Source organism: Macaca thibetana, chromosome 2 (genome assembly GCF_024542745.1).
Source record: "Macaca thibetana thibetana isolate TM-01 chromosome 2, ASM2454274v1, whole genome shotgun sequence".
Taxonomy (NCBI): domain Eukaryota; kingdom Metazoa; phylum Chordata; class Mammalia; order Primates; family Cercopithecidae; genus Macaca; species Macaca thibetana.
The window spans coordinates 145,222,021-145,246,425 of record NC_065579.1 but is presented as its reverse complement, the minus strand read 5'-3'; the positions used below and the strand labels follow the sequence as shown (position 1 = coordinate 145,246,425).

At 51.7% G+C, this 24,405-nt stretch overlaps 1 protein-coding gene across 9 annotated transcripts in view; it reads left to right on the top strand.

The window, feature by feature from the left end:
• Positions 1 to 23,527, top strand: part of IFT122 (intraflagellar transport 122) — a 97,479-nt gene extending 73,952 nt beyond the window's left edge. For 6 of the 9 annotated variants that reach the window (XM_050781584.1, XM_050781588.1, XM_050781590.1 and 3 more), the window contains 12 exons: positions 3,374 to 3,540; positions 6,192 to 6,363; positions 7,815 to 7,917; positions 9,910 to 10,050; positions 11,154 to 11,251; positions 15,839 to 15,939; positions 17,880 to 18,045; positions 18,974 to 19,085; positions 20,666 to 20,791; positions 22,299 to 22,378; positions 22,760 to 22,924; positions 23,355 to 23,527. In XM_050781584.1, the coding sequence (XP_050637541.1) occupies positions 3,374 to 3,540; positions 6,192 to 6,363; positions 7,815 to 7,917; positions 9,910 to 10,050; positions 11,154 to 11,251; positions 15,839 to 15,939; positions 17,880 to 18,045; positions 18,974 to 19,085; positions 20,666 to 20,791; positions 22,299 to 22,378; positions 22,760 to 22,924; positions 23,355 to 23,444 (1,521 nt within the window). In that variant the 3' untranslated portion in view covers positions 23,445 to 23,527. The remainder of the gene's footprint in view (positions 1 to 3,373; positions 3,541 to 6,191; positions 6,364 to 7,814; positions 7,918 to 9,909; positions 10,051 to 11,153; positions 11,252 to 15,838; positions 15,940 to 17,879; positions 18,046 to 18,973; positions 19,086 to 20,665; positions 20,792 to 22,298; positions 22,379 to 22,759; positions 22,925 to 23,354) is intronic. The other 3 variants (XM_050781589.1, XM_050781585.1, XM_050781587.1) reach the window with 2 other exon arrangements.
• Positions 23,528 to 24,405: the final 878 nt, after the last annotated feature.

Here is a 24,405-nt window from a genome sequence, read left to right as displayed (position 1 = left end):
GGGCTACTAATGGTAATTCTCCAGCTCACAAGTTCAAGATGGAAAATCTTCCCCACATTTTTCTGCTTTTATATTCCTGAAGATGGCTGTGCTGTTCCACCACCTGTTCGACCCTGGGGCTGAAGGTGTGTTTGGTGGCCTGTGATGTTGCCCAGGACCTTTTCATCAGTACGTGGATGAGCTTCTGGGCCCCAGCCTGTCTTTTCACCTTAGTGATTTATTCACTCCGTACCTGAGACCCAGAGTGTACAGGCTCCCTCTGCCTTTTCCTCGTCACCTTCTCTACCCTCCCCCAGGCCCCACCACAGACACCTAGAGGATTTCATAACACATTCATACTGAGATCACCAGAGTCAGTGCATCTCTGCTTCTGGGGATAACAAAATTTTAACTCAGGATGAACCCTTCAGGGATCAAGACCCTAGAGGTAGAATTTAGGCTTAGGAACCCCTGAAGCCTCCTCAAGGAGGCAGCTGTGCTACAGTAGAAAATGCCTGGTCAGACTGGGCGTGGTGGCTCAAGCCTGTAATACTAGCACTTTGGGAGGCTGAAGTGGGTGGATTGCTTGAGCTCAGGAGGTCAAGACCAGCCTGGGCAAAATGGTGAAACCCTGTCTCTACCAAAAGTGCAAAAAATTAGCCAGTGCCTGCAGTCCCAGCTACTGGGAGGCTAAGGTGGAAAGATTGTTTGAGCTCCAGAGGTAGAAGTTGCAGTGAGCCAAGATCACACCACTGCACTCCAGCCTGCGTAACAGAGCAAGACCCATGTCAAAAATAAATAAATAAGAAAATGCCTGGCCTTGGTGCCCCAGAGCTGGTGTGAGTGCGGGTTCTTTCTGTGGGATGACCTAGGGAAAGGCTCTTCAGTTTGCCAAGCCTCCCTTCCCTTCTCAGATGGTAATAGCCACAGCTCAGTTTAGTCTTGAGATTTGCACAGAATAATGTATAGGAAAGCCCGTTAGAAATGCCAAGCTGTAGAAAGATTAGGAAGATGAGAGGGCCACACGTGACCACAGAGTGGATCTTCACACCTCTCTCCCTGGCTGGCCTCACTCCTGCCCCTGCTCTGAGGCCCCTCCTTACACTCTGGTGGACTTCATGTGCCCACAGCCTCCCACCAGAACTGCAGCCCATTTACACACTCCATCTGCTCCGTCTCTCTATGAAGGTATATACTCTGGGACTTGTTTTTGGTTTTAGTTTTTGATCACTATTCCAAGGAAGTTGGTTCCATTTCAATCCGCCCTGCCCCCACTTGGTAGTCTGAATTTAAGAAATGTGTACATACACATTATGTGGGGGGTGGGGGAGATCTAGTACTGATTAACATGGCATGTTTTTGTTTACTTGAAAATTGCTTCCCAAGATTCAATCTGGTTTTCAGAAAATTTTTAAATTACATTCCCACGTACAAATAAATTGTATGCTTTCTGGATAAGTGACATGTTTATATGGTGATAAAGGGAATTATAATGCTCTTAACTCTTATGTAGTATGTTCTTATCAAAATCACCAAGCATGAGAACACTGTTTAGTCTCATTCATCACTCAACACAGCCTCTTTCTGTCCACTTCAGGGCCAAGTCTTTGCCATGGCCCCAGATAACGTGTAACTTAGCTTCAGGAAAGCAAAAAGCCTTTGAATTCCCAGTTTGCTGAGCCTTGAAGGAAGCTTTTAGACCCAGCTTCAGTGAAGTCACAGCTCCCTGAGTGGCCAGCTGGCCTAGGCTTATGGCTTCCTCTCAGCCTCTCACCCTTGCTGGTCACCCCTAGTCCCCTGAGCACTCACTGAAGTCCCTTTGAAGATGCCTGTTTCCCCCAGCTGCCACCCTCATTTCACCAGCCAGGTAGGCAGGGTTTCCAGCTTCGTGCTAGCGTACAGAATCCGCGCCATAGCAGCTGCCAAAAGGAGAGGTGTGTCTGTAAAGGCCCAAACTAGGCGGGGACAGTGGCTGCTTTCCAAGCCCCTTCCCTTTGTCAGCTCCTGGGAAAACCAAAGGCCAGCCAGGAGGTCTGTCTTCTATTGGATCCCAGCATCAGGGTATACAATGCTCTTTCCTCCCCTTCTTAAAATGTATCATATATTAGGCCGACCTAATACCCTGAAAGCACAATTACCCTGAAAGCAAATGAAAAAAAGCGAGCTAATTGTTCAAGTGGATTTTTAGCATACATTGACTGCACTTTCCTGACACATGAGCGTTAATCATGGGGAAAGGAGTGCTTTTTTTATTCTCAGTGAGGCTGACACAAAGCACTCTCTGCAGGGTACATTATTCCTAAGACAAACCACTTCTTACCAGTAACATAGACCTGGGCTCTAAGGGCTCCCAGTTTCCCTTTCTGAAAAGCTCCACCTTTAAAAGCTGCCTCGACTCTGGCAAACTCCCACATGTGTATTTTGGGTAACTACCGTGAAAAGAGGTGATGTTCTGAGGCTGTTTTTCACACATTCTATGGCCAGCCCAGAGAAGCTGGGCATACCGCTTCAGAGGGCCGCTGCTGAGGCCAAAGGAACACAGGCTCTAGGCCTGACCCCTGAGCCTCCAGGACCACAGTCGTCTCTTCCTTCTCAGGTCCTCTCCTGAGCACCTTCCCTGCCTCAGATCCCCCCATGGTCTCCTGCTGTCCCACTGTCGGATCAGGTCCTCACCGCTGCAGACCTGACCTCAGGACAGGATCCCTAACCATTCAGCTGAGAAGCAGCTAACCAGAGAGAGGTTTGCTTATTATCTGTCCCAGGCAAGTAACTGGGGCAAAGACCATGCAATGATTCCCTAGTTCGGGGCACAGAGTGTTTGCTGGTGATTCAGAGAGGGCATGGAGGGCCGGCAAACTGTAAGTCATTTTGTTTGTGTAAGTTTAGGGGAACCCATGCTCAGCCCACTCTGAAGCATGTGGTGTCACCCATACGATCTGAATAAAGATGACAGGTCTTGATATTTGGAATTGTGCACCAGGTTGTCTCATTGCTGTTTAGGAATAATCATGTATTTACCAAACTATGTGAGAGAGAGACAGCCTGATCATGAACCCCCAAGCCTGCAGACTTCATGTGCAGGGCCCCAAATAGTCTAGAAAGTGTTGTTTAGCCAATGAACAAATGCCCATTTGTGAGATGGGAAGGAAGTACTGGGGGCCAGTGTCCTTGACGCTGTCCCAGGATCCCCCAGGAACACCTGCAGGGCAGCCTGAGATCACTCTTCCCGAGACCTGGGACTCCCCCTACTCAGCCCCTCAGGGACGGGCCCTGCCTGCCTCCTGGTTGCCTGCTTCAGCCATGTGGAGCCTGCCCTTGCTGCTAGAAAAGCCTGATGTAACGCTGGCACAGGAAGTTCTGATCCAGAGTGTTTTTGTTTGTTGTGCTTCCTCAGGATTTCCTTGGATCTGGAGACCCCAAAGAAACAAAGATGCTAATCACCAAACAGGCTGACTGGGCCAGAAATATCAAGGAGCCCAAAGCCGCCGTGGAGATGTACATCTCAGCAGGAGAGCACGTCAAGGCCATCGAGATCTGTGGTGACCATGGCTGGGTTGACATGTAGGTTTTGGTCCCTGCCCCGAGAAGCATTTGGCAGCATGTCATCACATGTCACCTCTTGACTGTCAAGGGAACAAATAGTGCTTCTCTAATTATCTAAAGCTAATATGATAGTGGCTAGCTTCTTCAGGAGACACAGAGATTGCACAAGGCAGTAGCTGCCTTCCAGGAGCTTGTGGAGTCACTAGGGGAAGGGATGGTGGGGACCAGGGAAGAGGAGACACCAGGACATCACAGCTGCCATTTTCTGAATGCTCACTACAACCCAGACACTGTGCTAATCTTCCAGGCATTAGGTTTTCCACCCATGCCATCAGGGTTGGTGTCTCCTCACCCACTTTGCAGATGATGAAACAGAAGCTAAAGGGACAAGTTATTCCCAAAGTCCAGATAGCTGGAAAGTTGTAGAGCTGAGCTTTAGCCTCTAATCTGGCCGATGTCAATTCCAACTACATGTGTAATGGTAGGAACAAAAACAAAACAAGTTCCAGGGAAGAATTCTTATGGGAGGAACCATGGATGTCTTCTCTTAGGAGACACTCTTTGCATGAGGGGACCTTGAAGAATTCCAAGAGGTAAATAGAGATGGGGGGAAAGGAAATGCAGGCAGGAAGTACAGCAGGAACACAGCGAGTCGGCTCTGGTTGGAGTAAAAGACGTGTGGGAATGGGAGGGTGAAGGACGTGGGCTGTGGGTTGGGGGAAGTGGGCTGGCCACACTGGAAGGGCCCCTGATGCCAAACGGAGGTGCTTAGATTTGCCGATAGCGAGTGACCACCTACGGTCAGGGTTGTACAGTCAGACATCCCCTCAGGCAGGCAGGTATAATGGAGACCAGATAACTGGCTAGTGCAGTAGAGCAGGAGGGAACTTGGTAGCTGAGGGCATGAAAGAGAAGTAGCAGAGTTAGAACCAAGTGACCCATCCCAGGGTGGTGGGGCAGGGGTGAGTGTCAGGCTAGCTTTGCTCTGTGGCTGCTGGTGGGTTACACCATTCGTCAAGGTGGACAACAGGGAGAGGAGGAGGTTGGGGTGGGGCAGCACTGAGACAGGATGGATTCAGCCTTGGGACTCAGTGCACTAGACCTTCAGGGGGAAGGCTTTGTCTTTCCAGTCAGTGAGCTTCAGGCTCACACACATGCACACACACATGCACGTGCTGCTGTGGCAGGCAGAGGACATGATGGGACAAGCTCCTGAGGGTGGCTTAGGCTGGTTCCTAAAGGCTGTTGATTCTTCAGGAAACAACACTGTGGTCTACAGGTAGCAGTGGCCCAGCCAGGATTTGGGGATACGGAGGAGGCTGGTTAATGATTAAATTATTTCCTTGAGTGCTGCCATATATTAATAATTGGTGTGTTGGCCCCTTACAAAGGGACCTTGGTGGATGTCCTACCACCCCATTTTCTTGTCCAATAGTAATTTTTTTAAGACAGAGGCACAGATTTTGTTCCCCACATTTTTCTTTAAGTGAAGGGGTTCATATAGAAGAGGGCCAGGCAGATTTAGGGTCCCCTGTTCTCTCGTCTGGCTTTTCATGTCACTTTCATTTGTAAGTGCTATGTGTCAGGTTACTCTGAGGGTACTTGAGTAATTCAAGAAACACATTAAGCATGTTCTGTTCGCTTTCCAGATGCGGCTATAAAAGGTGCCTTTCCTCTAGGGACATTGGGTGTGATGAGTGGGAAGGTTTCTAAGGCTTTAAGGTCTGTCTATGCCACCTTTCCCTAAAAATGTGTCCTTTTTCTGCTGAGCAGTGTTATTTTTAGATGCCATTATTATTCTAAGTGTAGACTGACAGGCCTCCGTGCCTTGCCTATCTCTGAGACAGGGATTCGTTACAGCTGCTTCTCTTTCCGTTCTCACCAAGACTAGCCTGGGTAGAACCCTTTCTCCTGGGAGAGTTAGTTTGACTCCAAATTCCAGCCTGACCAGAGAGAACAAGCACATTCTATCCAGGCGTCATGTCCCCATGAGCAATGGGAGGGCCGCTCACCACGGGGAAGCAGTGGTGAGCCAGTGGGTCTCTGCGGCTCCTCCCTTTGGTCAGCTCCTTGGCCAGGAGGACAGGGAAGACTTCCTGCAGGCCTTTGTCCAGAGCTCCGAGCAGACCCCATACTCACCTCTTCCTTTAGAGGGCAGTCAATGAGGTATTCTTATGCCTTGGCCTCCACTTTTCTGTGAGAATTCCTGCACCTGTGGTGGAAAGAGCGCTGGGCTACTTCCTGGCTGCTGAGTCTTGGGCTGGGTGCTTCACCTTCCCCCCAGACTTTATTCTCATCTGAGAGATGGAAATAATAGTGCCCACCTCTTAGGGTGGTGAAGATTCTGATTTCATGCATGGGAAAGCTCATGGCATTATCTGGGTACTGGTAGGGGATTAGGAGATAATTGTTTCTATGCCCTGCTGGATAGCTCAGTGACTTCCGAGAAAGATACACGAGGTGGCTGATGGGATCCTGTAAAGGCCACCTCTCCCGGTCCCTGGTGATGTTTCTGGAGTGTGTATTCATGCATTTAATAACTAACCACTGAGCAGCTCGCAGGGACCATGGCACGGTATCAACATTGGGGACTGCAGGATGAATGGACATACGGCCTGCCCTTGACAAGACCCAGAGCCCCCCCTCCTACCTGCCCCTTTCCTTTCCAGGTTGATCGACATCGCCCGCAAGCTGGACAAGGCTGAGCGCGAGCCGCTGCTGCTGTGTGCTACCTACCTCAAGAAGCTGGACAGCCCTGGCTATGCTGCCGAGACGTACCTGAAGATGGGTGACCTCAAGTCCCTGGTGCAGCTGCACGTGGAGACCCAGCGCTGGGATGAGGTGAGGGGAAAGCAGGCCTCGTGGGCTGGGGCCCCACCTGAGCCCTGGGACACGGGTGGGTACAGGGGCCCTTTGGGGTTCAGATGGAGAGAAGTTGCCCTCGTGATGAAAGGAACATTGGGCTGGCAGTCAGGCAACTTAACCTCGAATTCTCTGAACCTCGAATTCTCTGAGCAACTTAACCTCGAAGTGGAGCGCCTTTCCACTTGTCCGTTCATTCAGTCATTGAGAAAATCATTACTGACAGCCAGCTCTGTGCCAGGGTGGTGACAGGCACCGGGGATGTGAGTGTGAACACGACAGCTCCAGTGCCTGCCATTGGGCTGAGCTGCCTCTGACCAGCACCACAGGCTCAGACACGTGGCTGATGTGAAGATGCACCTGCGTGACATTTAAAACCTGCTGGGTAACATTTTGGCAGAAAGCACCATCTGTGCTTTCCAGATCCAGACTGCGAGAGTCATTTCAGGGGCCAGTTTTTTCCCTCCCTTCTCTGCCCCCACCCCACTACCACTGCTTCTCTCTCTGGTGTTGGGGGCTGTAAAGAATTAGCCAGGCCAGTGAGAAAAGTGGCCATGGCTGGCAGAAGCAGCTAATGCTGCCCCTTCTGTGGTCAACCCCCACCCTCCAGCTCACCGGCTCCCTGTGCCCTTCAGAGAAATCCATCCCCGAGAGGATTAGGAGCTGTGCCAAGATCCTCCCCCGACTCACCCACCCACCCATCATGGTCCATTTTAGAGTGAAAGCAAAGCCTTCACTGAGAGGAGCCATCTGACTGTTGTCTGCTCTCTGGATGGCTCCATTTGGTGAGGTGTTGAGGTCACTCATGAGAAAAGGTGGGGCTAGGGACAGAGGCAATGGTGGCTTCTCAAGAGAAATTTATTAGATTTCTCAAGCAGCATAGATTAGAGCATCTTAGAATGACTCAGACCTCGCTGTGCATCAGGCAGACTTTCTCCCCATGGCTCATGTCCAGTTCTCCTGGCCTGACAGGTGATTCTGGGGCTTAGGTGAGAAGTAGTCAATGGGTCCATACAGCTCAAGGCCCACAGTCATCTTTGACAACTGATAAGAAGTGGTAATGATGATAATGTCAATTCTGTTTCCTTAGGTATCGCCTGCAATTAAAAGAAATCTGTTTGCAGCACTACAGGAGCCCACGCAAACCCTCAAAATAAAATGTTTCCGATTCTGTGCCGCTTCTGTGGTCCAGAAACAGACTGTGTTGTTACTGAATCCAGTCGCTTGCATATTGCTGTTAATTGCCTTTTGTTTTCGAAGAGCTGATTTGTTTTTGCGTTTCTGTGGGTAGTTTTTGGGGGAGGCACTCTCCCTCTCTGAGTCGTCAGGCTGGCAAAATATGACATCCCTAATGAATTCAGCCAAGTGCAGTGTTTTCATGGGGGCTGCAGGGGCAGTTTTATTAAGACTTCATTTGCTCCTTCCCCCAGGCCTTTGCTTTGGGTGAGAAGCATCCTGAGTTTAAGGATGACATCTACGTGCCGTATGCTCAGTGGCTAGCAGAGAACGATCGCTTTGAGGAAGCCCAGAAAGGTAGGCAACACAGACTGTCACCTTCTAGAAGGAGCAGGAGAAGTCACTGCCAAGACATACATTTCAGGAAGGCTACCAAGCCCTTCCCATCTGTAGGTCCCAAGATAGATGACTTCATCCTGGGGATGTGATTGTTTGGTGGTGAAAGACTATGGAGCATGGAAAGACCATTGGCTTTGGAGTCACACCCTCCTGGGCCACACTCACTTGCTACAGGCCCTTAAGAGGTGCTGCCTCCTCTCCAAGCCTCTGTGGTTACTGAGCAAAGTGCTGTGCACTGCACTGTATCTTCTCATTTAATCCTCACAACAGCCCTATGGTATAGCTACCATCATTATGATTCCTATTTTGCAGATGAGAAAACTGAAGGGTAAAGAGGTGAAGAAATTTGCCTGAAGTTTCATAGCTAGGAAGTGGCAGGGAGGTAATGTGAGCCAGGGTGCCATGAGGACAATAAGGGAGGACTGCCACACAGTGTGAGGCATGGTCTCACCTCTACTGAGAATAGAAACTCAGCTTCTATTTCTGGCTCAGATAAATGGGTGACTTCTGCTCCTCAAGATTTCTGTTGGTAAAATGGGCTGCACAAAACATACAACGGCATCTGAAGTTGGAGCCAAAGCAAGTATAGAACTTTCGCTGATGTTATTAATCATATTTTTTTTAAGTTGACTTCCCTCTCTGTGTCAGGCCCTGGCTGAGCACTTAACCTATGTAACCTTGAATATTGCCAACAGCTGTGCAAGGATGAAGAGGCTAAATGTGCCATGCCAAGTCACAAATCTAGTCAGCAGGAGAGCCAGAATTGGACCAGTACCTCTCTGACTGGGGAACCTGATTTTTCTGTTTTGCTGCCTATTTAGCCTTCTAATTGAAGTTGGGTGTTTCATGTTCCATAGCATCTGATTTACACTTCTATATGATAACCGTTGCCACCTCCGGACACATTGCAGAACAAATGTCTCCCTGTTGGAGCTCTCAACCGAAAGCCCTCATTGAAGGATAGCGCATTCTCTGCTGCTTCAGCATTTCCAGAGCATCCAGTTGCTGAAGTATCTGCATGTTTGGGCAAAACACATCAACCTATCCATCTGTCTGTGTCTGCCCTTCCAAGAATCCATCACCATAGTAACTTGGTACTCAGACAAGAGATTGTATATGAGAATGGAACAAAGGCCAGACCTTCTCCTTCTCTGAAGGCAGAGGATTAGGATCATTTGAATGCCCACATATGGCAAGTGTCATGGCTACAAGTGCTTCACTATCAGCCACCAACATCTCAAGGGGCTGGCCACGTAGTAGGTACTCAGAAAATATCTGTTAAACAGTGTAGGAATGATTGAGAGTTTTTTTGCTTGTTTTCACAAATGGTTGTGAGAACTGAGGTAGATCCTTCAAAGTGGTCACTGAAAAGCAGTCATTTGAAGACAAACTGAAGAGTTGGGCTTGGTTCTGGGACCTTGGGTGTGACGCTTTACCTCCATCTTGCAAAGTCCATTTCATTGCTCATAAAAAGGGGGATAATTTTCCTTCTTCATAAGTCTGTGGTGAGGATCCAGTGAGGTGATTAGCAACAAAAGCATTTTGCAAACCTCCAAGTGCAGTAAAGTGGCAGGTCCTGTTTGTATCACCTTAGGAGTCACAAAACTTTGCCCTGGAATGAGCAGGGGGCAGAACCTCACTGAAGATGAGCAAGTTTCACTCTTAGACTTTGCCCTGGAATTTGGCCCCTCCAGTTTTTCCTTTCTGCCATGCTTTTCAAAGTCGGTCGCCTTTTCCCAGCCAAAAAGGAATTTGTCTCACTGTACTTTTTCCAGGATGTAGCCTCGGTTATTTAGAGAAGCTCCATCCCAGCAACGAAGCACTGCAGATGCTCCAATGAGTGTCCTACTTCCAAAACAGCCCTGTGCGAGCCCCACAGAGCTCCATCCTGCCTCCTGAGTGACTTCCTAAATTGCATGTGCTTTTTTCCTCCCTCCACCGCTCCTACAGCATTCCACAAGGCCGGGCGACAGAGAGAAGCGGTCCAGGTTCTGGAGCAACTCACAAACAATGCCGTGGCAGAGAGCAGGTTTAATGATGCTGCCTATTATTACTGGATGCTGTCCATGCAATGCCTCGATATAGCTCAAGGTGCGTAAACATCAGCCAGACCACTGTTTTCCCAAGCCCCACTTCTGATAAACATCAGAAGAGCTGGGACATTTTAATTAAAGCTCTGGGCTTGTTTATTGGGTGTATTGTCCATAAGCCTGCCTTGCAGTGGCGTAATCTGGTGTGTCATCTTTTTCCAGTTTGCCCATCAGAATGGTATGAGGACCGTCCTGGGGTTACGGTTGGCAGGTCCAGCCCTGCATTGCTAATTCAGAGCATATCTCTCCCCTGCTACCTGGGAGCCCATAGCTGGACCTGGGTGAGCACTGGGTTTTAAATTTTTTTAATTAAAGAGAAGATGAACAAGAGATGACTTTACAATAACGCACTCCAGATTCTTACTCATCCCAGCCAGAAAAACAGTTTCAATATTGCTTTCTTTCACAAGACTTCCCAAGATGTACTGAAGGAGCCCTGGAAGTGGAAGAGAAAGATGTTCTTTTCCACTGGAAAAGGCCACATGCAGGGGTGGGAAAAACACTGGAATGGAGGCTGCAGGTGACTTGTAACAAGTCACAATCCTTCCTGAGCTCTGCATGCCCATCTGTCCTGTGGGAGTCCCTTGTCCTGGTCCCTTTGGTTGCTGGGAGCCTCACAGAGTCATGCTTACAGTTTGAAAATTGTCAAGCCCAGGTGTAAGGTCACATTTTTGTGTTCTGGCCAGTGCCTTATGCTTCTGATAGGAGCAGCAGAGGGAAGAGGCATAAGATAAGCATGAATACAGTTGGTGTCTGCCTGCCCTTGTCCCAGCAGGCTTTTCTGACACATCTGGGGTCTTGCTGCAGCTGTCGCTCCCTGAGGGGAATAACCTGGGAGGGTGCAGTGAGAGATCTGGAAAAAATATCTTCAAACTCCCTGGCCTTATGCCCTGCCCACCTAAGACTTCACTGTCCTGGACTGGCCCTACTCCTAAGCAGAGTACCTTTCCCCTCACTACACTTTGTCCCTCACCCTGGCACAGACACTGTGTGGTGGGAGAACTGATGCTGGCAAAAGTACTGTTGCCTGGCCCCTCCTCCTGGGGCCAGTTGGCAGCCACAGACACTGTTTGATATGTTTCCCTTCCCACCCGCTGCACACAGCAGATCCTGCCCAGAAGGACATGATGCTTGGCAAGTTCCACCACTTCCAGCGTTTGGCAGAGCTGTACCATGGCTACCATGCCATCCATCGCCACACGGTAAGGTGGCTGGGTCGCCAGCGCCTGAGGGTACCGTCTGCTGTGCTAGGGGTCCCGGGCATGTCTAAAGAGCAGCAGACTGGATGGAATGTAACCCACTGGTCACAGTGAACTGCTGAGGAATCTTGGTCTCCGCTGGGGAGAAAAAGTTTGATTTTCCTTGTTTGACTATTTGTTTGCCATGTATCACGCAGTGGGCTGCTGAATTGTAATCCAGAGCTGGTATGGTCCTTGCTAGTTCCTCAGTGCAGGCTTTAATGACTCGGGGAAACTCTGCATTAACCAGCAGGGGGGGGCGGGAGTTCCATGAGGCCCTCTCCTGCAGTAGGGCGAAGACCCAGGTTAACCAAAGGCTCGAGTTCCCTCCCTGGCTGGCCCTGTCAGTGACTTGTGTGTTCTTCAGCAGTTCACTTTCCCTCTCTGTCCCTCAGTTTCTTTCTCTGTGAAACCAGAGTGTTGGCTTGGTCTCCAGAAACCCAAATAGTTCTTTTTAGTCACTCTCTGATTCCTTTGAGAAAGCCATTTTAAATCTGTCTGGTGGCAATGAAGAACAGGTGATGGGTTGTCAACAGCCTCTTCATCCACTGTATCTCCTCAATCACCCAACAGATGTTGAGCACTTAGTACCTAGTAGGCAATGTACTGAGGGCTTCATTGTATCAAGTCATTTCCTCCTTTCAACCACACTTTGAGGGAAGGACTGTCACCCCCATTTTACAGATGATAATGAAGCCCTAGACAGAGGGGTCTCACAGGTTATTAGGTTGGTGCAAAAGTAATTGCAGTTTCAGACTGAATTTTAAATCATTATAACTAGGCTCAAACACATCTTTATTAATCAAAATAGGAACCATAATGATCAACACATTTTTGCCAATGAGAAATAAGTTTATTTCTGTAGTGTAAAAATCCATACTTTGGGATTCAGTGAACTCTTGGAAAGCATTTTCTGCATCCTGCTGGTTGTGGAAGCGTTTTCCCTGCAAAAAGTTGTTGAGATGCTTGAAGAAGTGGTAGTTGGTTGGCAAGAGATCAAGTGAATATGGCGGATGAGGCAAAATTTTGTATCCCAATTCATTCAACTTTTGAAGCATTGGTTGTGTGACGTGCAGTCAGGTGGGTGAAGAAGAATTGGGCCCTTTCTGTTAACCAGTGCTGGCTGCAGGTGTTGCAGTTTTCAGTGCATCTCCTCCATTTGCTGAGCATACTTCTCAAATGTAATCGTTTCACCAGCATCAGAAAGCTGTAGTGGATCAGACCGGCAGCAGACCGCCAAACAGTGACCATGGCCTTTCTTGGTGCAAGTCTGGCTTTGGGAACTGCTTTGGAGCTTTTTCTCAGTCTAGCCTTGGAGTTGGTCATCACTGGTTGTCATATAAAGTCCACTTTTTGTCACACATCACATCTGATTGAGAAATGTTTTGTTGTTGTTGCATAGAATAAGAGAAGACAATACTTCAAAACGACTATATTTTCATTTTCGATCTACTCATGAGGCACCCACTTATCGAGCTTTTTCACCTTTCCAATTTGCTTCAAATGCCAAACAACCGTAGAATGGTTGACATTGAGTTCTTCGGCAACTTCTCCTGTAGTTGTGAGAGGATCAGCTTCGATGATTGCTCTCGGTTGTTGTCAACTTCCAATGGCCGGCCACTACGCTACACATCTTCGAGGCTCTCATCTCCTTTGCAAAACTTCTTGAACCACCACTGCACTATACGTTCATTAGCAGTCCCTGGGCCAAATGCGTTGTCGATGTTACGAGTTGTGTCTGTTGCTTTATGACCCATTTTGAACTCAATTTAGAAAATTGCTTGAATTTGTTTTTTGTCTAACATCACTTCCATAGTCTAAAACAAACAGCAAGTAATAACTCATTAGCGAAAAAACATAAAGTGAGAAATGCCCATTGAAATGATGTATAACATAAACACATTTAGGAATGTATTCTACTATCAAACAGCAAATTCCAGAGCCAATATATGAGTCTCAATAGGCTGGCACTGGAGCCTGTGTTCCTAGCCTTTCCCTCCCTCTCTCCCTTTAGAGAAAGCAGGCTAGTATGTTGGTCTAGTGGGTAAACTTGAGAGTCCTCACACACAAATGACACCATGTTATTTACCTTCTCTGGCCTTCACTTCCTTCTCTATAAAATGGTGATAATAGCAGTATCTACATGATGGGATTGTTGTGAGGATTAGATGAGTTAATATTGGAAGAGTACCCAGCATGGAGTGACCCTAGGTGGCAGCTATCCTTACTGCTGCTGCAGGCAAGGCTTCACACCAGCTTTCCCTGGCCTGCACCCTGCGGCTGGGCATCTGGCATTTCTCTTTTTTCAGAGATGAGGTCTCTGTCGCCCAAGGTGGGATGCAGTGGCATGATCATAGCTCATGGCAGCCTCAAACTGCTGGACTCAAGTGATCCTCCTGCCTGAGCCTCCCAGAGCACTGGGATTATTACAGGCATGAGCCACCACGCCCAGCCTTTCCACAGTTCTTTGACCTCTCAAATGCCCTGCCTTCCACCTTGGGCACTTCTTTCCCTCTAATCTGTGCTGACCTCTCAGCACATTTTTTGCTTCTTGGGAAAGTCTGGCAAGAAGGACTCCTGACAGGCTCTGTGCAGGCCAACCGTCAGTCTAGTGTCACATCTCTTCCCACAGCAGGGTCAGTGGTCTCAAGGGACCTCATCTTCCCTTACAGTCTTTGCCTTTCCTGAAACAAGACCCCCTAGGGTCCCTCATCTCTATCAGGTGCTCACCTGGAGAGAAACTACCACAAAAGAAGCCCAGACTCAACTTGGGCTGGAAGTCAGGGCCCAGCTCTGCCTCAGTTTGCCCAAGCCACTCCGGAACCTGGCTCTCAGCTCCTTCCCTTAGACTTTTCTCCTGCTGCTCCCTGTCCTCTTCCTCACCTGGGGCATGGGGCTGAGGGCTCCTGTCTCTAACAACTGAGCTCTGCTAATACACACAGGACCTACATGGGACTAGGAGCTAAGGGGCTTCAGACCAGCTGGGGCCCTGGCTCTTATCCTAGCTGAATCTTCTTAATTGGGCCATTCCTTCGTTCAACAAATGCCTACTGTGTGATAGACCCTGTGATAAGACCTGGTGACACAGTGGTGAACAAAACATTGTCCCTGCAGTCAGTCCCAGTCTAGCAAACAGGACAATCCCTCAGGGGTAAAGTTTAGAGGCCTGTGAAGAGACTTCCTGGAGGAGGTGGCCCCTCAGCCAGAAGGCGGGAGAAAAGTAAAAATGGGGCAAGTGAAGCAGAGGAGGAGGAGGAAAGGTGTTTGTGGCAAAAGTCACAGCCTGTGCAAAGGCCTGGAGGTGAGTGGTAGTTTGTGGTTCAACATCCAGGGCCCAGGAGAGCAGCATTGATTCAGGGCAAGACTGGAAAGGGAAGTTCAGGTCCTTCCTGGATACATGGCTTCTTTCCCAGAGGAAAGGACTCCCCTCCTACCTATTGTTTCTGGGACGTTACTTAGCTTCCCTACCTAGTGCAGTAGAAGCAGAGACAGACTTCATCTTGTTCTTACCCTGGAAAGGATGTGGTCTCAGGTTTTCTTGAGTTCTTGGAGCTAACAAAAGCTATAGAAATTTAAGTGTGAATTAAATAGAAAATGCTAAGCTCTGAACTGAAGAAGTGTAGAGCAAAGTGAGTCCTCAGGAGTTTAGACCAATTAGGGGTTAAGCTTTGGTGGCTCAGTGATGAGTAGGGCGTCACAAGACCCTTCTTCAGTGCTCACAAGAAAAAGGAGTGGCTGGCCTGCTTTAATCCTCACCATTTAAAGCTTTATTAGAAATGGGTAATCTCAGTTTATGTACAGTGTGCCAGATGCCTTCAAAATAAGGTATTCTTGACCTTTTATAGACCCTCACATAGAAAATTCCCTATTTGTCTTCTGAGCTTCTGGCAGCCTCTAGGTACGAAGACCAATCATTCCACTAATGTGTGCTAACTGCCTCCTGTTAGTGCCTATGCCAGGAGCCAGGGAAGTGGGTCAGCAGTTGAGGAACTCCGCATGTGTGCTCATTTGGTGGCACATCAGTCAAGCTGCTGTTGGAAAGCACAGAAGAGGCATGTGGGTTCATGCTGGAGAGGGCTAAATGTCCTGTTGAAAGACAGGCTTATATGAATCAGTGGTTATGTCCTAAGTTGCATAGAAGGTCTTCTCTTTTAGACCTAATTGGAGACAACTTGAGTAGTTCAGAGAAACGGAGTCATTACCAACTCCAGAGGCAGTACAGCTTGGAAGAAAGACATTCTTGGGCTTTGGAATCAGACCTGGGTTTGAATAGGAGCTCAGCTCTGTTCTAGTTGGTGACTTGGGCAAATTATCTATCTAGGTGTCGGTTTCCTCATCAGTACTGTGAGGATAAAAATGCATACCACAAGGTTATTATGTTAAAGACCAGATGAGACAGTGACTGTATGGTGCCCAGCACACAGTGGGTGCTCAATAATCAGAGCCGCTCTTGTTGATGTCACTCAGAATTATTGGTGTCTACCTTTTGGCCTGGCCCAGCAGCAGCTCAGTTGAGGAACTCAATCCCTGTTTACTTTTCTCTCACTGCAGGAGGATCCATTCAGTGTCCATCGTCCTGAAACTCTTTTCAACATCTCCAGGTTCCTGCTGCACAGCCTGCCCAAGGACACCCCCTTGGGCATCTCTAAGGTGTATCCTTTCTCTTACCCCTCCCCCGTCCCAGTTCTTGTCTAATGGCCCCAAGAAATTCCTTCCAGAGCACTTTCCTGGCAGAACCTTCCTCTCTCAGCAGCCCTCAGGGAAGAGACAGAACTCACCCTCCCGCTGCTGTTTGGCTGTAGAGGCTCAGCAGGGAGGCCCAGGGGCCCAGGCCAAGAGAAGATACGTTTTCAGGGCTCTCTGAGCTGAGCCCAGCAATAGGTCTCTGGCCAACACACTGTCCCAATTCCTCCTAGAACCCACAGATGAAAATGTGACTGAAATGGAAGAAGCATCAGGCCTTCAGGCTTGGAACCTTGGGCACTTCCCCAGACTGGGAAGGAGGGAGTGTTTGTTTAGCCAAGGTATACATAGCACCTGCTATGTCCCCAAGCCCTGGGCCAGGCACCGGGTGACAAAGCTGCCATCAAAGAGGGAGGTCACAAGTTAGGGCCTGCTTTGGTGGATGTTTGCTGTGTCTGAGGATGGAATGAGGCTGAGGTCAGGGCCACGGTCAGGGAAGTTTACCTGGAGGAGGTGATGTCCATCATGCAAGTTGAGGCAGCCAGGGAAGATGGCAAAGTGGATGTTCCAGGGGAGGACCCAGCATGTGGAGAGGCAAGCAAGGCATGTGGGAGGGTGTAAGGGGGCCCTGGGTGGGAGGGGCCGGAGAGGCAGCAGGACCCAAGGCCTGAGGGCATACCTTTGGGTTTTCTTCCCCTTCTGTAGACACTGAGGGCCACAGTGGTGCCATAAGCAGAGCAGGTGCCTGAAGGGCCTGTGCAGCCACGTACTGGATCATTGGATCCAGATTTTTAAAGTCTTGGATGTCATGAGACATAATTGTCCCTGTTCTTTTCTAAATCTCACTGTACTCTCAGCTCCTTCCCAGCCCTAGCACCACCTTCCCTCTGTAAGGAAAACGCACTCCACTGGAAAAGACGCAGAGCTCTTTGTTGTAAGAATTGGCCTTGCTAGAGGATTCCAGGCCCATTATTTATATTTCAGGGGAAACGACCCCAAATCAAGGGGTGCCTTCCTGGAGTCAGACCTCTGCTGCATGCATCTCCGTCTTTCCCCAAAGGAGCAGTCAGGGCTATGCCTGTGTGGGCTGAGCACCTGTACTCATCCTTTGCAGCAAGTTCTGTTTGAGTCAACAGCTTGATGGGACTCCTGCCCCGAGCCTTAATGGCTCCTGACAGTCCCTGACTTTGAGGAGTCATGCCGGAGACACAGAAGGAAACTCTCCACAAAGCTGCTGAAGTGGACGGGGCTGCGCTGCAGAGGGCAGGAGCAGGAATACTGGGAGGAAGGTGGGAGGAAGGGCAGGAGGGCCTGGGAGCAGCCAACATCGGAGGTGACCTGAGAGGAGAGCACAAAGGCTCATCAGCCTCTGGCTGAGGAGCTCCAAGGGGGCCCCAGAGTACAGGTGAGGCTGCCGCTCAGAAAGTGCCCACCAGGCCCTCGGGGAGGGGCATGCAGGCAGAGTGGGGTACACCCAGGGGCCTCAGAGCAGGGCTGAGGGTGGCTCCCCAGGGAGTCTTGACCAGGCCTCACCTGGCAGGGCGAGAGCAGAGCGCCCTTCGTGCCAGGCGTCCTAGGAGGGCCTGGCTGGCAGGTTTGGTGAGGCAGAAACAGCCATTTTGGCCTAGTCAGGGTGCAAGATGAGCCATCAGCAGGCCCAGAGATGCTAAGCAAGGTTAAAGTATTAATGGAAACTATGCTGTTTTTATATCTGAAAAAATTCCTGGGCCTTGCCATCCGAGAAGTACACTCACCTCTCACAAGCGCACGGAGCCTTCCCACAATCCTTCCTCTGCCCTCCCGGCACCAGCACGAGCTGTGTTCCAGCCCGGGGCTCACTTCAAGGATAGGCAGTGCCAGCTCCTAGGCCTGGTGTTGCCCCTGCTGTCCTTAACCCTGTTCACGGCAGGAAAATACTCTTCACCTTGGCCAAGCAGAGCAAGGCCCTCGGTGCCTACAGGCTGGCCCGGCATGCCTATGACAAGCTGCGTGGCCTGTACATCCCTGCCAGATTCCAAAAGTCCATTGAGCTGGGTACCCTGACCATCCGCGCCAAGCCCTTCCATGACAGTGAGGTGAGGACGCAGCACCCTTGGGCAGACAGCTTCTCCTCTCCCCTGAGGCCATCTCATGCCTTCTTGCCTGGCCTGGGTTCCGTTTGAAGAGAGACAGCTGTAGCTCCCTCTAGGCTCTGTGCCCCCTGCTCAGGCCTGGCCATGCCAGCTCCCCTGTGCTTCCCTGTCCACCCCCTGTTCTCCCCGCAGTCCCCCCGGTGCCAGCTCACAGTCCCCAACCCCAGCCCCAGCCCTCAGCCCGGTCTCCCTTGCTCCTTGCCCTCCCTTAGGCAAGCCCCACACCTCTATGCCCAGGTGGCTCTGCCTTTACCCCAGGCCTGGCTCCAGAGCTGACCCTCACTCTAGAAACCTCTGCCCTTTCTGGAACCAGGCTGTGTTTCTCCAGCAAATCTACCCCACACTCCCAGCGCACATTCCTTCAACCCAGCCAATTTCCTTCTTTCACACCTCCTCCCTCAAGCTCAGAGCAAGGACTTGCATCAAACAGACCTGGGTTCACATCCTGGCTCCACCCTCTCCTAGCTCTGTCTCCATCTTTCTGCGCCTCGGGTTCCCCCTTTCCCACAGGTAGTTGTGAAGCTAAATGAGCCAGCACAGGCCACGTGCTCTGCACGGTGCCTAGAGCATGGTAAATGGCTGGCTAATGGTGGCAGCGGCCACTGTCATTCCTGCCAGGGGAACAGTGCCGTTGAGCACTGCCTGTGCAGGTGTCTTGGGCACAGGGCCCCAAGTGACAGGGCTTGGGTGTTTCGGCAGGCCTTTTATCCTGCTTCCCCATGGCATGGAGCCCCTGGGCCCAGCGCCCCTTCCCTGCCTGCCCACCCAGGTGGCCTTTCTTCTTGCCGCCAGGCCCCAGGGGCCCGAAACCAGAGTCCAGGGGGAGGAGGACACGTGCCTGGCCCCTCGGGAGTCCGTGGCTGTTTTGTAGGAGCTGGTGCCCTTGTGCTACCGCTGCTCCACCAACAACCCGCTGCTCAACAACCTGGGCAACGTCTGCATCAACTGCCGCCAGCCCTTCATCTTCTCCGCCTCTTCCTACGGTGAGTCCCTGCATCCTGAGCATGTGGGCGGGACAGCCTGTGGACCACTACGCTCACTCCACTGCTCTCTGGCCTCAGGACGTTGGGCAATGGCCAAAGGCCTCTGAATGTCCCTGTTTATGAAATGAGGACACTCTGACACCCACCTGCCTGACACAAGGAGTCACTGTCGGTGTTCCCACAGATAGGACCCACTGCTGCCCAAAGCTGAAGCACCCACTCTGGGAACTTGGCACAGTGCTGTACATAACCAAATGCCCCAGGAAGAGAGTCCGATGGCTCTTCATTCGGACTGAGATAGGTTTTCAAGGCCCAGCTCCTTTGATGTTGACAGAGGATCAGAAGCTCCTTCCCAGGAGCTGAGCAGAGGCCACACACACACGACTGCCCATGCACACACACACACACACACACAGACGGCCCCTGCACACACACACACACAGACTGCCCCTGCACACACACACACAGACTGCCCCTGCACACACACACACAGACTGCCCCTGCACACACACACAGACTGCTCCTGCACACACACACACAGACTGCCCCTGCACACACACAGACTGCCCCTGCACACACACAGACTGCCCCTGCACACACACACAGACTGCCCCTGCACACACACACACAGACTGCCCCTGCACACACACACACAGACTGCCCCTGCACACACACAGACTGCTCCTGCACACACACAGACTGCCTCTGCACACACACAGACTGCTCCTGCACACACACAGACTGCCCCTGCACACATAGACGGCCCCTACACACACGCACAGACTGCTCCTGCACACACACACAGACTGCCCCTGCACACACACAGACTGCCCCTGCACACATAGACGGCCCCTACACACACGCACAGACTGCTCCTGCACACACACAGACTGCCCCTGCACACATAGACGGCCCCTACACACACGCACAGACTGCTCCTGCACACACACACAGACTGCCCCTGCCCACACACAGACTGCCCCTGCACACATAGACGGCCCCTGCACACACACACAGATGGCTCCTGCACACACACACAGACTGCTCCTGCACACACACACACAGACTGCTCCTGCACACACACACACAGACTGCCCCTGCAGACACACAGACTGCCCCTACACACATACACACACACACAGACTGCCCCTGCACACACACACACAGACTGCTCCTGCACACACACACAGACTGCTCCTGCAGACACACAGACTGCCCCTACACACATACACACACAGACTGCCCCTACACACATACACACACACACAGACTGCCCCTGCACACACACACACAGACTGCCCCTGCACACACACACACAGACTGCCCCTACACACATACACACACACACAGACTGCCCCTGCACACACACACAGACTGCCCCTGCACACACACACAGACTGCCCCTGCACACACACACAGACTGCCCCTGCACACACACACAGACTGCCCCTGCTGCCTCTTCTTGCTTTTGGTGAAGCTGCCAGTGGGTTGAGAAGGAACTCTGTGGTCACCCCACCTGCCTGGCGACAAGTCCCTTGCAAAGCCCTCAGCCCCCTCAGCCCTTTCTCTATGCCCTCCAGACGTGCTACACCTGGTTGAGTTCTACCTGGAGGAAGGGATCACTGATGAAGAAGCCATCTCCCTCATCGACCTGGAGGTGCCGAGACCCAAGCAGGACAACAGACAGCAAGAGATTGCAAACAGCAGTATCCATGCCCTTGGCCAGAGCCTGTATATGCGGCTGTGTGAGGGGTCTGGGGCCAGGCGGGATGCAGGAGAGCCCAGTCCCAGGGGATGGCAGGCCATGCTGAGCCTGGCTGTGTGTCCCCAGAGAGATTGGAGAGGCCCACATGGGACAGAGACAGGGACCAGAGATGGGCAGAGAGCTGGCCAGGACCTGAAGACCCAGAAGTGGCAAGTGGCACCTTGGTGTTCCCGTGTGGGTCTCCCACCCTCCCTTGCCCCTTAAAAGGCACTGGCTGTGCCTCTGTCTGTGCATAACTCCTACATAGCCAACATGGGACATGATGTTGGTGGTGGCCCCTAGCTCTTCCCCTCAGGTCACTTTTGCATGCAAGTGACAGAGTCCAAAACTGTCAGACAGGCCGAACAAGCGAAGGGTGTACAAGGAAGCCCTGAGCAGGAGAGGAAGCTCCCTGGCCCAGCGCTTAGTCTGGTCTGTCACAGGCTGGCTCTGCCTCTCTTGGCCGCACTGTCCTCTGGGGAGCTTCATTCTTTGGCAGCACCGCGGTGCCCCCATAACACAGAGATGTCAGGAGCAGTGCCAGCCCCATATCCCCTCAGCCTCATAGCCCCCAGAAACAGCCAGCTTTCCTCTCAGCCGTGGCAGTGAAAGCCCCGGTGCACAACTCAGCCTGCCCCTTTGGCCAGGAGGATGCACCAGGGCAGTTGTCCAGGCCAGGCCACACTTGCAGGCTGGACATGGGAGGGTCTTCTGGCAGGGAACAGCACACGCATGGCCTGGGGCCTTGCTTCCTTGCACTGGCCGAGTCTGCAGGTCTGGGGGCTGTGAGCCTGCCTTTCCTGCGGCTCCCAGGTGCTGCCACCCCCAGGGGCCACACTAGGAGGAGGGAAGCTCAGAGAGCTGCTTGCTGAAGGAAACACGGACCCATCTATGCCACCCAGGCTCCCTCAGGTGCCACAGATGATACATGCTATGGTGCTGGCAGGTGGGTGCTGTGCCCACTCCAACTTGACACCAGCAGTCTTCATGTCCTGGGCCTCTCTGCAGGACCCCTGCTGGCCTCTGTCACCAGCTCCACCACTGTGGGTGAGGGGCGGTTTCCGGGGACCTCCAGGTGAGTCTGACCCGCCCTGGAGTCAGTAGGGGCTCTCACCCCTGTCTGCTCCATCACAAGTGCCCACAGACCCCCAGCAGCCACGGAATGTTTCTCCAGGATCCCTGGGCCTATTCCCTCCGTGCCCATCCACAGCAGCTCACCGGGCCCTCATGTGCTTCCCACTGGCCCTGGGAGCCATGGTGTGTGTGGCCTGCCAGGGGAATGGGTGAGGGCAGCAGAGCCAGCAGAGTCCCTTCTCTCCGCCTTCTTGGCCTAAGCCCCCTTTGTTCCTCCACCTGGAAAACTGTTCCATTGGCCTGGCTGCTCTTGAGTCTTCACACAGGTGTAGGGTGGAGGCTAAGGTCTGTCTCCATCTCTGCTTCTGATTCCATCCTTGACTAGACCCCTCCAGGCTCCCAGATTCTGCGGCTAGTGGAGACCAAGGACTCCATGGGAGATGAGGACCCATTCACAGCTAAGCTGAGCTTTGAGGTGAGGGTGCCTCTCTGGGTGACCTGAAGGAGGGCATCCTCTATCCCTTCTCCTGTGCACATGGGGACCCTCAGCTAGCACAGTAGTGGAGGAGGATTGGCCAGAACTTCCAGATGTGGTGGCACGAGGGAGGGGCAGGACCCTTTCCTGTGGGGCATGGGAGCCATGGCTGCCCCCAAAGGACCATGGCCAGGGGCACAGGTCTGTGGACAGGGAGGCAGCTTCAGCTCTGGTGGGAGGAGCTTGTCACTGTTGGGGTCACCCGGGTTTAGGAAGCAGGTCCTCTCTCGCCACTGCCAAAGATTCCAGGATCATAATCCACACAGATGTGTCACTGTGGCTGAGTGAGGACACTGTGCCTCCTTCCCACCCACCCTGCAGCAAGGTGGCTCAGAATTCGTGCCAGTAGTGGTAAGCCGGCTAGTGCTGCGCTCCATGAGCCGCCGGGATGTCCTCGTCAAGCGCTGGCCCCCGCCCCTGAGATGGCAATACTTCCGCTCACTACTACCTGATGCCTCCATTACCATGTGCCCCTCCTGCTTCCAGGTAGGTGGCCCCCCCAGCAGCTCACGTGTGCTTCTCTTGGCCACTTTTCCCTTGCCCAAATGTCCCTCTGGGAGGTCTGGCCCCTTGGAGGAGGGGCACGTCCATGGCTCCAAGTTGGGACAGAGGCTTGGCTGTCCTCTGCCCCTACTTGCATTCCATGTGCTTCACCAGACCCTGCGCTGTCCACACCCTCCCCAGATCAGGAGGACCAGCAAGTGTGATGTGCTTTTGACCTTCACTCAGAAAACAAGGAACCCCACAGCCCCCTCCCATCTTCCCTTCCAGCCCTCAAACAAAGGTGCTGCAGGTCTGTGTCCGGCCCTGACCACTGCCAAGCCCCCTCCCCTTGAGAGGCAGTGTGTCCCGGCCCCAGGCGTAGGGCTGATAAGCACTAGGGCCTCAGCCTGGGCTTATGGCTGTCTTCCCTCAGATGTTCCACTCTGAGGACTATGAGTTGCTGGTGCTTCAGCATGGCTGCTGCCCCTACTGCCGCAGGTGCAAGGACGATCCTGGCCCATGACCAGCATCCTGGGGATGGCCTGCACCCTCTGCCCGCCTTGAGGTCTGCTGGGCTGTGAAGGAGAATAAAGAGTTAAACTGTCAGAATGTGTTTCTTGCCCAGATGAAGTTTGTGTTTTTTTGGGGGGGGGCCTTGTGTAACCACAGAATTCCTATTTATGGCATTTCATGCCTTGTAAATAGCACCAGGAGATGAGGAAGAGAATGTACATATATTTTCTAAGGAAAAAAATCTGTTACTTTCAGAACGGCTCCGAGTTGTTCGTGGCAGCCTGCTGGAGTCCGCCGATCTGTCAGACCGTTAGCATGTACATTTTGCCAACAGATTGCCTCAATAATAACAAAAGGGCTCCTTATTTTCATCACCGTCTACATTTTAGCAAATCTTCTTATTGTCTGCAACTTAATTTCCATATGCAAAAGTGCACCTGTTTCTAATTTGAAAGGAACATTACATTTGTGTGCTCTTAACATTTAATCAAAATGGCAATATGGAAAGGGGTAGGGGAGCAGGGATTTTTTTTTTGTTTATTTATTTTGATTTAATGGGGATCCATCTTGACAAGAAAAAATACCTGGGTCCAAAGAAGATGGCAGGAGTTTTTTTAAAAAGCCTTCTGTTTGGTAGCCCAGTCAAGGCTCCTGTCCAGGCCGTGGAGCTGCCCTCTTCCGTCCACCTTCCCCAGCCCCACAGAGCAGCTCCAGCCCAGTGGAGACTCTTCCATTTGGAACAGCTCCTGAAGCAGGGGGCTTCCGTTTGAGATTCCATGCTGCCAAGGTCCCTTCCCTCAGGCATCACTGGTGTCCAGTCCAACAGCTTGAGGGCGTGGAAGGAACAGCACACAGAAGCTGAGGAGAACTCACATGTATTGGGGACGTTTTTGGCACCAGCCACATTCCATGCTGTCTCAAGCCTCTCAGCAGCCCTGTGAAGGAAGGGTTATGATTTCCAGTGGGGCTGG